The sequence below is a fragment of the Athene noctua genome, chromosome 1, assembly GCF_965140245.1.
Source record: "Athene noctua chromosome 1, bAthNoc1.hap1.1, whole genome shotgun sequence".
NCBI lineage: Eukaryota > Metazoa > Chordata > Aves > Strigiformes > Strigidae > Athene > Athene noctua.
Genome location: NC_134037.1, coordinates 261,399,145 through 261,416,065, shown reverse-complemented (window position 1 = coordinate 261,416,065; position 16,921 = coordinate 261,399,145). Strand labels below are relative to the sequence as shown.

At 49.8% G+C, this 16,921-nt stretch overlaps 1 protein-coding gene across 2 annotated transcripts in view; it reads left to right on the top strand.

Annotated features, from left to right (window-relative positions):
• Window positions 1-16,921, top strand: part of CAPN5 (calpain 5) — a 59,317-nt gene that overhangs the window by 11,324 nt on the left and 31,072 nt on the right. For both annotated transcript variants that reach the window (XM_074918580.1, XM_074918572.1), the window contains exon 2: window positions 5,151-5,327. In XM_074918580.1, coding sequence (XP_074774681.1) covers window positions 5,166-5,327 — 162 coding nt within the window. In that variant the 5' untranslated portion in view covers window positions 5,151-5,165. The remainder of the gene's footprint in view (window positions 1-5,150; window positions 5,328-16,921) is intronic.

The following is a 16,921-nucleotide window of genomic DNA, read 5'->3' as shown; positions in this document are numbered from 1 at the left end:
GAAATGATGTCTTGTTTTCTAATTTTCATCAGTGTGGCTTCACCTTCCAGGCCTTGTGGACTCTGCTAATGCAGGATGCTACGCAGTGCTGCTGGCTCTGGGCCATGCCTCTTGAAGTCCAAAGCAAAGCTTCAGTAGAATCAGCTCAGACCTGCTGTGGACCATGTGCTGATGGTCCTGGTGGCCTTTCAATAGGATTGTCACTTTGTAGCCCATGACTTGAGGCTTTTTTGTTCATAGAGATGTTGGCTAAGAGGTATGAAGTGCTTATCTCTTATATTATGAATATGAGATTATATGATGACTATAATTATAAAATTATATTATAAATATAATCTCTTATATTATGAAGTGTTTGGTGTAGAAAGTGACTCATGGTTCAATGGCATCTTCCCTGCGTTGTGGAGAAAGGGTTTATACAGCTGTTCTTGTGTCAGCAGTGTTTCCTCTGCTGAGCTGGACTTTCGTGTTGGTAGATGGAAGGGCAATCCCAGTGTTTTCCCATGTCTGTCAATAGAAACACCAAAGGAGGCTGGAAAAAAACAATTTAAATATCATTTTTAGAAAGAGCCTGGCTGCTTTGAACACCTTGCTGTTGGGCTGCAGTGTTGTAGGTGGCCCCCATAAGATGGCAACTGGTTGGGGCTTGGGCAACCCCATGCCTGTGTCCTGCTTCATCTTCTCCTTGGCCGATCCTATGCCTTTGCAATGTGATATCAAGGATTTCTCCTGTTTAGTGAGAACAGAGCTGGAGAAAACAGGCCAGCAGATCCTGTCCTCCGAGGACAAAAGGGTTTTGTCTGACCTAGAGGCAGACAACTGTAGGATCTACAAGCAAGGAGCCCTTTGCTCCTGGCCGGGGTGCAGCCTTAGGACAACGCAAGCGTGGTGAGCCCGTGCCAGCTAGCTGTGCTACAGGAGCCTCCGAGCTGAAAGGGAAGGAGAGGAAGCGGTTTGTGCACGAGGAAGGAAGAGCCTTTCAGCAAGATTTGGTCCTGGCCGATGCAGGCACTTTCAATCCTTCTGGTTGCAGAGCTGAGCTGTGATCGTTACCAGCTGGCAGGAGCTGGAATGTCTGGAGGATGCTGGAGGTGAAAAGGGGGAGTCCACAACATCCCGGAGTCATAAGTCTGGCTCAGTCCTCCATCAAAATAGTTTTCTGTTTAACTCCTTCGCGGCTGGACTGAGGTTGGGCTCATACCTGTTTCCAAAAATTCATCTCTGCGAAGGGTTGTGAGTGCAGATGCCGCTCCCTTCTCGCACACAAACACGTACACGTGCATGTGTAGGGTTGTTAATTCGGTCCAGGCATGAAAACACCCAGTTCTTGTGCTCCTGGAGTGTCCTAACTTGCTGCAAGAAGGCAAAGAGTAATTAGGTAGCCCTTGAGCATTTTAATGTGGCAAATCTGAAGTTCAGCCTGGCAAGCATGAAATGCTGCAAATTAGAGAGTGTAATGAATTTTAACACTGCCCTAAGAACATTCCCCCCGCCCCTTCCTTTTAATTATTTTGCAAGGGTTTTTTAAAAAAATTATCCTGAACAGTGTGCCGTCTCGTTCTGTTTGGCATTTCCTTTGCAACTCAAATCCATCTCCACCCTCCTATGTGAGAGCAGCCCCGCAGTGAGGACAGATGGTTGTCGAGGTGACAGTCACCGTGGGGTGGGATAGCAGGGCAAGGAGTTGGCCCTTTTTCCCCCGGGTAAATGAGGGTGGAAGAAAGGCTGGAGCTGCTTGGCTGAGAGGACTGGGAGCCCCGTTCTTGTAGGGACAGGCATTGCCCAGGGTGTCTTGTGGAAGTTGGTGTTGGAAAATGCAGCTCCAAGCTGTCACTGCAGAGCTGCCTGGGGAGGAGCAGTAATTTTATGAATGAGCAGCCAAGTGCCAGCCCTCGGCCACGGGACAGGCTGAAGAGCAGCATCAAGCATCTCCCACGTCAAACCCGTAACTCCTGCCTTAACGCGAGCGTGGCTTTTAGAAAGGCGCCAGACCTCCCTCTCCTCCTCTCCAGGCTCTCTTCCTAAATCTCCCTGGTTCTTTCTGCACAACCTCCAGTGGAAATGTCCTTTCCCATCTGTCAGCCCAGCTCATGCACTAGTCCGAGCAATTCATCTTGTATCTCAGATAACAGCAGCATCCTCCTCTCTCAGCCTGTTGTATTCATGCAGAAGGCAGCTCCCAACCCTCCTTCCCCAGCAGAGCTGCTTTCCCCGTGTCTCTCTGCAGCAGTTGAGTGCTGTCACTGTGAACGTCCTGCCTGATTGTCACTCAGAAGGAGCTCATTCACCACCAAGATGTCCCAGTGACCTCCCTGGGGACATCTCCCTTGCCCTTCACCCTCTTTCTCTGCTGAAATTCCAGAGACTGGCTCGTTCCCTGGCCCTCCTAGCAGGGTGGATGGATGGATGGATGGATGGATGGATGGATGGATGGATGGATGTTTTGACTACCTGACAGGTTCCCTAACTGCTCAGTGAGGCTATCTGCTTTTCTGCAAGGAGTAAAATCTGGTCTACTCTTCAGGTTTTGATATTGGGCCGTTCATTTTTAAGGCTTTTCTGAGGGCAGGTGAGGCACTTGGGCCTCTTTGTAGCATCTGGGAACTGGTCATGATGCCAAGGAGAAAATCCCATGAGCGTTGCTGTAAACCCTTTACAACCCAGCACCTCAGTGCATTGTTGAGCTGTCTTCAAAGGCTCCTGTATGAATTAATACTTCTGTAACTGGCCTTACGCAGGCAAGGTCCTAGACATCTTTGGCCTGCAAGCAAAAATGTTATGAACTATAAAATCTCAGATTAATAATCCTGGAAGATTATCACTGGAATGCTCACTGTGTATGAGAAGAGGAGGCTGAGGGGAGACCTCATTGTCCTCTACAGCTCCCTGAAAGGAGGGTGCAGAGAGCTGGGGATGAGCCTCTTTAACCTAGTAGTAAGCAACAGGACAAGAGGGAATGGCCTCAAGTTGTTCCAGGGAAGGCTTAGACTGGATATCAGGAAGCATTTCTTTGCAGAAGGGGCTGTTGGGCGTTGGAATGGGCTGCCCAGGGAGGTGGTGGAGTCCCCATCCCTGGAGGGGTTGAAGAGTCGGGTCGACATAGCGCTGAAGGATCTGGTGGAGTTGGGAACGGTCAGTGCTGGGTTAACGGTTGGACTGGATGATCTTCAAGGTCTTTTCCAACTTAGATGATTCTGTGATTCTTCCTCCACATCGGCGACGTGGGAGTAGAGACATCGGGGGAGGTGGGTTGTTGGCCATCCAGTGCCAATGGTCTCCTCATGGGATATACATCTACCTGTTACCCCAGTCCATCCTATGCAGTCCACCCAGGGTGATGCCTCTCTCGCAGTTCAGATCATGTTTAATTAAAGGCCTAACAGTCCCTTTGCACAGTTATTTGCAGTCGCTGCATCTCAGGGCATGGGGCTGGGACATGCTGGGTGATTTGGAGAAAGGTGGCTGGCTGGCACAAAGCACCCCACAAGCTGTTTTAGCACCCGATCCTCAGCAGCAGAGACCTGTGGAGCAGCCAACAAGGGGGTTATTTTGGGTTCACTTAAGCTCTGAGTGATGAACACTTGTGCTGCTCATCAGGCTGATAAATACCGTCGATTAACAGCTATGCTTTGCTCTTTTGCTCTGCAGAAGTGAAGTGTTTTCATCTCTTCCAGATGAGAGGAGGCTGGCTGGCTGGGTGATGCTTTCAAAGGATTGCTCTGATCAGCACGGGCCTTGGTTTAGCTCTCAGACACCTACTTTCCTTCAGCTAACTCTATCAATTCATTAACAAGGGATGTGGCACCGCTCCTAAATTGATGCCCAGCTGTATGTGATTGTATAATCCCTTTGTATAATCCCTGGGATTTTGGATGTTTATAGATTAGCTGCTTCCAATTAGCATTTATTGCAACTTCCTTGTCCTATCACATGTGATGATACCACAAGCATGTGGTTTCTCTGTGTCTCACTGGGAGCAATGAGTTAGGACAGCTTGCTGAATGCATCTGCCCGCTGGATGGGGCACCCTTCGTTTTACTGCGGGTGGTGTTGGAGACGGTTGGGGTTATGTGGCACGCAGAACGTCATTTCTTTAGGAAACCAGGGTAGATGTTTCCACGCTAGGGTCACTAATGGTCAACGTTTTGGAAAGGACATCGCATTTTGGGGAGAGAGAAGGACTGTATGTGATTGTTATGAATAAATACAGAGAAACTTTATGGAAGGAGCTTTGGAAGAAGGTCTGTGATTTAGTAAAGGGGAACTATGTAGAGCACCCCCTTCCCTCGTGCCTGCTATGGGACCAGGGTGAATTGACCTGTGTGGTAGAGGGATGAGGACCCGACCAAAGCGGTTGGTACCCAGTGACCAAACGTCAGGGGTGATGGAGAGGTGCTGCTCTCTCTCTGGGGGGCATTTGGGCAAAAGTTTCCTGCTGTCTTCTGGATTGCTAAATTCACATCTCTGCCCTGGAAGCTAGATGCTTGTCAAGACAGAATAATTAATCCAGGAACATGTGGCACTCTGCCAGGAGGCTTTTTTTAATTAAAACCAGATCTGATAAAGCCTACCAATAAACTGGCGTCTCTGATGGAATCATGAAATGTATGTCTGTAATTGAGGGCTGCATGGTGGGGGTGGTTTGTGTAGGGCTCAGCCCCCATAAACCTGTGCACGCCCATCTTGCAGGGGATGTCTTCTCCTCCAAAGGCTGTGTTTTTCCCAAATGAGTTACGAATTCACTAAAAGGTGGGACACCAGTTATCATCTCCTACATTTTCTCTTTTGGGGGTGTTTGGCCAGCTCTGGTGGAAATAGGAGGCCCAAGTCCAGGGGATCAGCAAGGTACACCCAAGCTTTGAGGAGTCTTCCATCTCTCCTCATCTGGATGCAGGATTTTCCTTGCCTGTTTAAACTGGTGATGGAACATGCTGATACCTCCTGGAGTGAGCCAGAGGTGCTTCATGGGACTATAAATGTGGGGTCTAGTGATGTAGGACAGCCAGATCTGGGGGAAGTCACAGAGAGAGGCTGAGTGGTTGTCTCCGGTCACAACATTTTGGTCCTGCTGCCCAGATGCTGCAGAGGAGGATTGAGTGTCCCTGGCCAGACACTGCCCCATCTCACTCCCGCTCTGCCTGTCCTCCCAGGGCCGGTGGGGAAGGATGTTTTCCTCGGTGAAGCCATACGAGAACCAGCGCTACGCCTCCCTGAAGAAGGAGTGTCAGAGGCGGAAGCAGCTCTTTGAGGACCCGCTTTTCCCTGCCAATGACGATTCGCTGTTCTACAAGTCCAGGATCCAGGGCATCCAGTGGAAGCGGCCAAAAGTAAGTGTGCTTGTCCCCTTGCACCTCGCCACTGCTTTACACCATCTCTGCTCTCAGGCATCCCTGACAATGTACAGCACATCCTTCACCAAAGGTGCCAAGCCCCAGCCAACATCTTCTCTCCCCAGCAGGGTTTATTTGCCCACGTTCAGCATCGTGAGCCTCTGGGATGCCAGGGAGACCTGCTGCACCCAGGTCCAGGCTGTTCTGCCCCCTGTGTGGCTCAAGAGCAAAGAAGGCTTCTCTGTGACTCAGTTTCCCCATACATAAAACAGAGAGATGGTTTGCAGGCCAGGTTGGTGTTGGGTTCTCTTGTTAAGCCCGGTGGGTTCAGCAGGGCAAAGTGTTCTCTCTGAATACTCTTGGTGGTCCATTTGGAAAGGGAAAAGAAAATAAGCTTTGGGTAACTGAGGTGGTTCTGGGGACTTTGAAAGGTAGGTGGTCTGACCCATCATAGAATCAAAAAATGGTTTGGAGTGGAAGAGACCTTAAAGCTCATCCAGTTCCAACCCCTCTGCCACAGCAGGGCCACCTTCCACCAGCCCAGGTTGCCCAAAGCCCCGTCCAACCTGGCCTTGAACCCTTCCAGGGAGGGGGCAGCCACAGCTTCTCTGGGCAGCCTGTGCCAGGGCCTCACCACCCTCACAGGGAACAATTTGTTCTTTATATCGCATCTAAATCTCCCCTCTGACAGTTTAAACCTTTTACCTTCCATCCTATCCCTACACCCCCTGATGACGAGTCCCTCCCCCCGTTCCTGCAGCCCCTTTCAGCCCTGGGGGGCCGCTCTAAGGTCTCCCCGGAGCCTTCTCTTCTCCAGCTGAACCCCCCAACTCTCTCAGCCTGTCCTCACAGGGGGGCTCCAGCCCCCCCAGCATCTCCGTGGCTCCTCTGGCCCCACTGGAGCAGGTCCGTGTCCTTCTGCTGTTGGTGCCCCCGAGCTGGACCCAGCCCTGCAGGGGGGTCTCCCAGAGCGGAGCAGAGGGGAGAATCCCCCCCCGGCCCTGTGCCCCCCCTGCTCTGGGTGCAGCCCAGCACACGGGGCCTTTCTGGGCTGTGAGAGCACATTGCTGGCTCATAGTCATCCTTCCTCTTCTGCGCAAAGCCAGTGTCCTCTGCATGTCCTCTGCAAAAATCACTGTGTTCTCCACGCTGCTCTGTCTGACATGGAGGCAGGTTGTGGCAGGCTGGGAGTAACATTGCCTGTCCCTAGTGCTGCCTGTCCCCCTTCTTCTATCCTCAGTGCCTGCCCAAAAGATGGACATCAGGGCCTGAGGGCACTATGTCTTGGGTAATTGTATGTCCTGGCATGGCCACCTGCTTGGGTTTGACCATGAGGCCACTTCTCTGACCGCCATGAAACACAAGGCGTTCCAGGAAGCAACAATAATTGAAGGTGGGGAGAGGCAGTATCACAGCATCTAAACACACCTGGGTTCCCTTCCTTGCCTGTGGGGAGAAGTAGCCCTCACTGCCCAGGCCATGCTGTTTCGCACACAGCTTGGTGGCATTTCAGCGTGGCAGGGTCGCCTGAGCTGTCATTTGTCGACTTTGTCCCCACCAGCAGCCCAGAAAATCATCTGGCCTTTTGCAAGACAGTGCTGTGTCTGTCTGGGTGAGGGCAGTCTGGCGGGGTGGACAAAAAGGCTTTGTGTGAGGAGAGGGATGGAGCTGAACGGGCTCTTTCTGTGTGGCAGGAGGGGCTGGGCCCCCAGCACCCCATCGGGCTCCTCGTGGGAGGAGGTCTGGCTTCCCTCTGCTCTGCCTGGACACAGGGTTTGTGTAAAACTCTGTGTGTTTTCGTTTATTCCCCTTGTCCACTGGAGTGGAAAGATGCTCTGTGTACAGCTGCCTTCTGAAGACAGAACCCACCATGCTTTGGTATCGTTGTGGGGGACAACATGAACACACCTTGCACATCCCATTTATATAGCAGATAGGTGACGCCTATTTCTGAACAAATTTCTCTGGGACTAAAGGCTGTATTGACACTCCCTTGCTGGTGTGCATCCAGATACACACACTTTAATTCAGCCACATGTCTAATGACAGAGGGTTGGATGCAATTGTAGAGGGGCAAAGTGTGCTCGTCTTCTGCTGAGCGTCTACGTCTCAGAGCTTTTCTCCATCTGCTTTTCTGGCTTTCAGCTCACGTGCAGCCCTTGGTGTTCAGGCATGTGGCATCCTCTCTTGCTTAGGAAGACTTGAGGTCAACCAGCAAGGTATCATCCTCTTGCTGCCTTGCTCCGGAGAGAATGAGGTCTTTCTAAGAAAGCTTTCTGAACCTCCTGGTCTTCACTTGCAAAATGGCATGCTTATCTAGTCCAAGCCCATCTCTGCTGAAATTGGAGTGAATTCCAGTTCTTTCCAACCAGCCAGCTCTGCAGTTTCATAGAATCATAGAATAGTTTGGGTTAGAAGGGACCTTTAAAGGTGAAGCAGTTGTCAGAGGATGGTTGAACAGGGATCCTTCCTGGCATGGGCTGGCAGTGGGAGTGTGTGCTGGAAGCGGGTCCCACGTCCAAACAAGGTCCTGTGAGCTTAACTAGAGGTGGAGATGGTCCCTCTTTCACTGTTTCTGCGCCAGACAAAGGGAACTTTGCCAGCAATTTCGGCACCAGGAGGAGTCTGTGCTGAGCAATAGCAGACTCCTTGATGCCACTGTCTGGCAGGATCATTTGATGAGACCTTTTTAGCTGCCTTGACCATAAAATCACCATAAAAAAAGAATTTGAGCTCACATCTGCCCTGGTTACTGCTGAAGTTTCCAGAAGCCTTCTCTCACTAAAGGACTTCTCCAGGTTCTTTCTTTCAGTTGTCCGTTTTGGCAAAAGTGACTGAGTTCCATGGGGAGAACAACTGCTTTGTGCCAGCCAGCCCATGCAAAGTGACAGTTTTAGTTGCTGGACCCAATTCTGCCTGAATTCATAGCAGCTTTCTAAGGGACAGAGCCCAGCAAAAGGTCCCAGCATCTTCTGCAAGAAAGCAAAACGCATCTGGATGTTAGGGATCTTGATCTATCTTACCACTTCGCTGTGTGCAAGAGCAAATGGGAAACACCATCGGCTTCTCCAGTTCAGTGCAGTATTCAGTAGGGTCCAAAATGTCCACGAAGTCCAAATCAACTGCTCTGCTTGTGTGGTAATTGCACATTACAGTTATTAAGCCACACTAAGCCCCTACAGCATCCTCTTTCTATTACAACCAACAAATTTTTTTTTCCTTAGGCAACCACATTTTATTCTTGTTTAGAAAAAAACAAACAGAGGGATACTCTCAGCTTTTGGCACATGCTCTTTTGTGAGATTTCCTGACCCAGAAATGGAGTCTGCTGGTCCCAGGGACGCTGTCTGCAGGGAGGGGATGGTGCGTACACACCTCTGTTATCTCTCAGGGCCATGGCCATGGTTTGTTTTGGAGAGTTTCAGCTGCAACTGCCTGATAAAATGCAAGAGCTCATCATGCCTCCAGCCTTGCTGTGAGAGCAGAGTGGGTGAAGAGCGGAAATAAAAGGCATCGGCTATTAAAAACAACTGTTTGCTTTCTCAGAAAGGCTGTCGCTTATGATCTATGCAGAGAAGTGATACGTAGGAACCTACTTTTTCAGGCAAAGCACTTGTAAGTGAAAAGTAACTGTAGTGGGGTAGTGGGCATGAGCTTTGGCAGAGGCAGCATCTCATTCCCATGCATTTACATGACAATAATACAGACCTAAACAATCCATCCCTTGTGTGTGCATCCCCTCCTTCTCAACCAGGACTTGGTGTCATCCTTTCTGCTTCTCCACGTGCTCCCAAAGCCCAAGGTTGCCTGGGGGGGGGATTAAAAAAAAAAAAAGGCAATCTCTGCAGTGATCTCCCTCTTTCTTGAGATTTCGCTGGGCAGGGGCGAAAAGGCAAGGCTGAAGGGACAGCTCATGAATAACCCTTCCCAGGTCAGGCTATTTTGCTTCAACTTCCTCCTGCATCTGGCGTTGCAGCATTTCCTGGAACAGGCTCAGCCTTATGCTTTCCAGAGGGGTGTCCCTCCTCCCTCCCTTCCTCCCTGCTTTCCCCTGGCCTCCAGCCCTGCTCTGGATGCTGCCAGATCCTTGCAGAGGGAGCAGCTGTTTGAGCCCTCTAATCGGGCTTTGGCTTCAGTGGTTGTTTGCCGGACGTCTTCGTCATGCAGCCCAGCAAAGCCAGAGAGCTAATTGCTGGGATGTATTGGAGGGAAGGAAGCCACAGCATCAGCCTACGCTGGGAAGGGGGTCCTGAAGATCTTTGTTTTAGTGCATCCACTTAAAAATGAGACTGGATGCTCATTGCTGAGCCAAAGCAGACTTTGGAGCTGGCTAGGGGAGCATCAGTGGCTCTTTCTGGCAGCAACACTTGGCTGTTTCGTTACAAATTAAACCTAGCATTTTGGCCTAAGCCCAAATCGTACTTCCTCGCTCGAAACTCCTTCTCTCTTGCACTCTGCTTGCTCCCATAGGAAGGCAAGGGAGGTCTCTGTATTCAGGCAAGAAGTACCACCCGTAGAGAAAGTCTTAGCCTGGTCCTCAAGCTCTGGGTTTGACACTCCCCGTTTGAGACAGGAACACTGTCAATGCAGCATGGGAGTGGGAGTTTTAGTCTGTGCATTGGTGAGCTGATCTGGGCTTTTGGGAGGTAGGTAAATGGAAAAGGGTGGTACTGAGAAGAAGGGAAAGAGATGGATGAGATGCAGGCTGGAAGACAGAAATAAGGGGGGTCTGGGGCACCTGGCCATGTCTGCTGATCCCCTGGGAAAAAAAACAGGAATGACCCAGGGCAGAAGGGACTCATCTACCCTGTGGGAAAACAGTTCATCTCTTCTAATCATCACTGTCCCGAACTCTCTTCTTGGGTCCAGGCCACTTCAAGTGGCGCCATGGGATTGGTACAGGGTTAAATTAAGTACCCCTGGGCCTTAGCAAGGGCTTGCTTTCTCTCTGCAGCAAGGAGGGCCATCTGGTTCAGGTTCAGTCCACCAGGTGATGACCTGCAGCTGAGACTGGTCACTAGTCAGGACAAATTTGGGCATCACTGTGCCCCTGTGGGAAGCAAATGAAACCTGGTGGGAAGCTTGCGCCACGCACAGATGTGATGTTGAACCACGTGGACAGTGTGCTCTGGCCCTTCAGCTCTTCCCAGGGAGCAAGGTTGAACCCGGGGAAGGTTTTTTCCTCCCTGCCCTGGGAGGCAAACTGGGCTGCTGTGTGCTGTTTCCCTGTCCAGAGCAGTGTATCTATCACAGGACTTTGCAGAGGCACCTCATGGTCTTCCGTAAGATGCAGAGTGGTTGGGGCAGGAGATCCCAAAAATGCTTGAAGGGAACATGGTGGCAACTCAGTGCTGAGCTGCACCGAAGGTGCTGTGACGAGAGAGGCTGTGACAAAGCACAAGGGTTTCCAAGCAGGCTGTTGTCACAGTGACTGGGTGGCTCAAGGTGACGTGCGGTGATGGTTGAACCTGAGCTGCACCTCTGCACTGTGAGTTCAAGCCTGGCTGGTTGCAACCATCAGAGAAATTCTCTTGGATGTAATCTACACCCTCCTGTCTCCAGGAGAAGAGTTTTGCCCTCCGACTCTGTTTCTCAGTATTTTTATATCTCGTCAGTGTTTGCTTGCAAGTGCCGAGTTATCTCTGCAGGAATTGTCAAGGGAGGTTGTCACTGATTAAACAGCGCGAAGGTAGATTCTTGCTCAATGGCAGTATTGTTTTATCTGGGTGCAGAGGCAATGTCATTTGGAGGGGAAAGTCTGAAAGTCAGAGTCGGTTTTGGAGAGATAGAGGCCAGGCATTTTGGGAAAAATCGTGGGAAGCAGGAGGTCTTAGGGCACGAGGGCCATGGCATTTTCAGCCCTACTGTGGCACTGGGGAGAGACGCCTCATTCACACCCCTGTGGTTTGTGGTTTTTGTCTTTTTTTTTTTTTTCCAGACAGACAAGAGAACTCTTGGTTTAGAAACTGAGAAAGTATCATTTTTCGGTAGCTACTTCTCTGTCAGCCTAACATATATCTAGACTGACATGCGTATAGCGGTTTTGTCCGTTATACCCATTGCCTCCTGAATTAGATGCTGTTGTGTTGGGAGGATGAGGAGATGTAGCAGGATGGGAGAGCATCTTTCAGATCCCCTTTTCCTTGCGTTATTAAGCACTTAGCTCCTTTCGCTTGCTGAGTGAGGGTTATACAATCAATCCCCGCAGGGTTTTCCTGGAAGGGGAAAAGAGTCAATGAACTAATTCACTAAAAGCAGGACCGGCACTTGCCTGCCCGCAAATTTCTGCATTAAAAGGTCTTTTTCCCCAGTGTATAGCACAGGCTAGGAAGCTGGCAAAAACACAAGAGTGAAGATAATGGGGAAGAGAGAGATTAAGTTCTTGCAGTTCTTTGCTTCTCAGAGCTCACCTGAAGCAGAAGAGAATTAAAATGGCAATGGTCAAGGAGCAATAACCTTCTGGTGCCCCTGTATTCCACTTGGACCTTCTTCTGCCAGAAACACTGACCTCTGGCACCTGTGTTGCAGGGATGTCTTTGCTCAGCTTTTTGCAGCTTTTTGGCCGGTCTTGTTCAGTTTTGGTCCTGCTTAGAGGATGCTTGAGGTTAGCACCGATGCTGTGGCTCCTCCGTGCTGCTGGATGGACTGAGGGACCGTCTGCTCTGAGCAGAGTCTGTCATCTGTCTGTGATCCATCATGGGAGTCGCAGTCCTTCCAGGCGTTTGCATTTCTCAGCTTTGGAATTTATGAGCTGCTCGCCTGTTAATTTATCTGCTGTTTTCAGTAAAGCCTGGAAATGATTGCCAGTCTGGTCACTCCTTGCCAGGAAAGATTTGGTCACCATTTAATGCAATCTCTGAATTGACCTTGCTTTTACATTTTTTAAACCATTTACAGGCTCCCCCCCCATCCCTTTCCCTCAAGGATGGACAACAGAAATTTTGTTACTGTTTATGCTTATTTTAAAAGGTCTCTCCTCTCATTAAACATGACCCTGACTGTGTTTCTGCAGATCTCGCTGGATCTTCATCATGGTGCCGGGCAAACACAGTGTCCCTCTTTGCCCCTTTGAGGATGGGGTGTGATAAGCTGCCCAGCGTGGGTACAGCTCACTGCAGCCTTTGATAAGAAATTAGCCTGCCAATTCTCTCTGCCCTCATCATCAGAAGGACACAGCCTTAAATGCAAACCCAACAGTAAAATCAGTGGTTTAGATTCATTGCCTGCTTCCTAATGCAACTGCGGGTTGTTGTCTGGAAATTACTGTGCTGGTAATGGGGAAGAGCATAACGATAGCAGAGGGTGTTGCAGGAAGGAGCCCTGGGCAGCTGCTGCCCTCTGAGCTCCATGGGACGGAATGGTGTAAATCCTCCCGGATTTGGCTCTGGGCTACCAGAGGGGCACATTCAGTACAGAACTCGTTATGCACTGGATCAGCCCAGGCTTTTAACCTTGGTGCAAAATGGGAGATGCTGCACTGCCTGTCAGCCCTAATTTTTGAGCCGTCAGGGAGGATGGGATTTTGGGGTGATTTGCCTGTGTTAAGGGCAGGCTTGGTCCTGCTGGAACAAATGTCCCTTGCAAAGTCCCCGTGCAAAGACTTGATCAGGCACAGTGCTGCCTCTTGCAGAAGGAAAATAAAGCATGACGTGCAGTAAAACCGAGGGCTGAGTCTGGCTGTTGGAAGAAGTGGTTAGAGAAAGAAACAAATAGGAAGAAGCGTTGGTGGGAGGACAGCAGCTGGAGCCATGCTGACCCTGCGGTTGGAGCAGAAAAGATGTTTCCTTGGTCTGGCAAATTTGAAGCCAGAGGGGACCATTGTCGATGCGTCGGCTGGTTTCTGCGTAATGAGGGGTCATGGCACTTCCTTGAATTAACTCCCCGTTGAACTAAACTTGACTTGCTTCCTCTAAGCACCATCCAGTTTTGTTTTTCTAGGAGAGGAAAATCCAGCTTGGCTCTGGATCGCTTGCTTTAAAGACCAGTCCCTGCCTTTTTTTTTTTTTTTTTTTTTTTTTTTTTTTAAGTGTGAATTGGCTTAGCTTCAGCATACAACCCTTGGATTTTGTGTGCATATTCTCTTACTTCTGCATTTCTGTTCCCTTTAAATGTATGGTAACACTGTAATGCATATGTGGTTGGGGCAGAGGGATACCTACACCTGTAAAGAAACAGGTGCAAGCCTTCTCTCCATCATCCTTCCTTCTTGCCTTGCTCAGCAGAGCCTGAACTCCTGTCCAGTCCAGGAGCATTAATGGGCTGACCAGGGATCAATAAATGCAGCTAGCGTCTGTCTTTGTGAACACCCCAGGGCAAGGGCTTGTCCTTTCCTTGCTGCCAAACGATTGATGCCATCTGAATTATTTGTACAGAGCATTAAATACTCCAAGTCATCCCTTTTTAAAATAAAACCCCGATGCATTTTGACAGTAAGTGGAATGACACTGTTTCTCCTCTGATAGATATAATTTAACACGGAGCCTGTGAAAATACTGCCCCAAAGCCCTGCAAAGATTACAAACCTGTTTATGAGGCAGACTGAAATGTGCAGTGCAGGGTGGGATTTTTGTCCTCGGCAAAGGCACTTAGCCCAATGCAATCATCTAGACCTGTGTGTGCTGAAACGCTGTGCAGTGGGGGGGTGAATTACTTGGGACTGTGCTGCCCTTCTGGACCATCCTACCCACGTTCATGGCCATCTGTCCCCTACCAGTGTTCTGTCTCTCTGCCATGTGCAGTGGTAGGGGGCTGGTGCTCAGCTCCCTGCTATGCCTGAGGCACCCCTAGACAAGACAAGTCTTGAACTGGGGCACTTGGAGAAGTGGAGGAGAATGAAAAACATCCTTGAGGAAGGACAGAGCCTTCAGGTGTTGGCAGTGCCCTGGAGCACAGCACAGGCGCTTGGTAGTTGAGCTTGCCAAGACCAAGCCTGCACAGCGGGGTGCCAACCTGTGTCATCTGTTGACCCCTTCACATCCTCATCTGGATGCTCATCTCTATGAAAATCCACCCCTTTTAGACTATCCTTCGGCACAGAAAGTGCAGCCAACAGCAGCACTCCAGGGTGATGTTCTCGTGGGAGTTTGCCAGATGCTCTGGCTTCACCCCCTTTTTAGCCTGGGCTACTCAGGTGCCCTAAAAGCTATCAGTGCTTCAGCCACCGTTCCCACTCCCTGTGAGGCAGGGACAAGCTGGCACCACTTCTCCACCCCTTGAGGTGTCTTGCTCAGATCTCACAAGAAGAAATCAGGTCCACAAGGGTAAACTGAAGCATCTGTCCCCTTCAGGTGAGAGCTGAACCCAGTGTTGTCCAACAAGGCATCTTGGGAGGGGTGACCTGTGTGTTAACAGCAAGACAAAACAAAGCCTCCCACATCTTTGATATTTCTGGATCTTTGGGAAGAAACCACAGCTGGGTGATACGCTCCTCCCAGTTGCCCTCCAAGAGGGAAAAGGCTGGACAAAGCATCTTAATAGAGATTGGTCACGGATGGTTAAAACTTGACTGTGGTCTGATACAAATACCACTGATAGAGGTTATGTAAGAATTAGTCATGAAACACATAAACAGAGTGCTTTCTTAGCCAGCTATGGGACAAACTGGCTAAAAGTCTAACCATACACATGTTTAGCTTGTATACAACCCGTGTAAACTATGTAGTAAGTTTGTGTGGAGACCCTGTGCTACCTATTGCTGGGAGAGCTTGTGCATGTTCCTGCCTGGGAGCTGCTGCTGCTGTACCTGCGTTGTTGTGTCTCTCAGTAAACCGACAGCAAACTGAGCAGGAGTTGAAGGCTTCAAAGTCTTGTCTGGAAATGCTGAGTATTGCCTCTGTTACTGGGAAAGTCGAGCCACGTCACGAGGAAATCACCGTAGGGGAAAGTGATATTACCAAGGAGAGGTGACGCTTGCTTGAGTTTGACGTTTTTGTGAACTGCAGTTTCATGACTCAAGGCCATGTCTCCATGGGAAGATCCCCACTGGTTGTTAAATACAGGCTTCATCCTTTTTGGTGAATGCCCCCTTGGAGGTGCCAGCCAGGGCCAGTTAACTCTGGGTGCTTATGGCCAAAACTGCTGCCAAATTCCTCTCCATTTCCTTCTCTCAACAGTGGGAGGAGCTTGGCCTTTTCCTGGCAGCTGAATCATTTTCTCTAAATAATTCCCCTTTTTGTCCCTTCTCCCAGCTAACAGAAGCTCATAAGCCTGCATTTCTAGAGAGTGGTTTTCTCATAAAGTGGGTTTCTCTCTTTGTAAAGCTACACCCAGGGTATGAATAACCAGTATAGGTGTGGCCTGGAAGTAATTTCTTTACATGGCTTAAACTCATGATAACTTCTTCATTGTCATTGCGTAGTCAGGGATTAACTTGGACTGTCGTGGGGTCAAATCCTGGTCTTGGATCAAGATGCTGCTGTGCTATAAATATGACACCATCACAAACCAAAGGGCAGTTTCTCACCCTGGAACAGTGTGGCTCAAGGGCGTGTGGGAGGTATCCCCGTGGAAAAGTAAAGAGGTTTTGATCTGAGATATGCACAGTGGAGGGCGGAGGTAATTTTCCTTTGCAGCTTTGGGTTGTTTCTTTTCCCATTAATAACTTGACTCTTAGGATAATAACAAAACAAAACAAACCCTGCATGATTTAGATTCCTAAATCCAGTTTTAGAAAATTGGCTTTTGGTGAGACACAGGAATTGGGATTCAGGCAGGGCAGCGTTCAGCAGGCATGAGTGCCAAACCTGAATTATGTTACTTGGAGGCAGAAACAGCGCAGCTGAGCTTGTGACCACATCAGCTTGCTCCAGGATTTCATAATAGCTCTGTGTTGAGTGGGTGGTTTTGGACCATTCCTCCCAAAATATTGTGGTTTCTCACAGCAGGGTTTACTTCAATAGGTTCCTCCCCACCAACACATCCCCACCACCATGTCCTCCAGGGTGGGGACTGATGGCTCAGAAGTGGTGCAAGCTATGGAACATCGTCATGGCTCATGCCTGTGGTTCACAGTCCCTCACTTCTACCAACATGACTGTGAGCAAGAACAAGTTTGAGGCCTGATGCAGAGAGTTCTGAGCCAAAGCAGTTCCTGTGGTTGAGGTTAGACTCCACAACCAGAAGTGCTGGCACAACTGAGGATGCAACGTGCCACATTGAGAGGACAGGCTTTGGAGGGTGGGTGTATTTTAAACCCATGGTGCTGCCAAACCAGGGTTGTTCCTCACCCTGCAAGTCCTTAACAGTGTCCCAAGGGAGCTGGGTCAAAGGACATCCGTAGGAGAGCTCAAGACTGGGGTATGGTGTAGGATCGGGGGACTTGGGAGTAGGTGACCAGCAGCACTGTGGTGAATCTGAGAGGTATATCTGTCACAGGGTGTTAAAGTTAGAACAGCCATGGGAGCTTATTTTTATTTCTCCTCCACTTCTCTGGTGTAGCTCCTTAGAGCCCATGCCTACGTGCACAGATTTAAGGGAAGGAGACCAGGTGCAGACAGCCGAGAGCTGCTGCGTTTGCTCAGCGTCTTCTCCTTCAATCCATAAGACTGTAGTTGTGTGCACTTGCAAGGGTCAGGCTGGCTCAGGTGATGCTG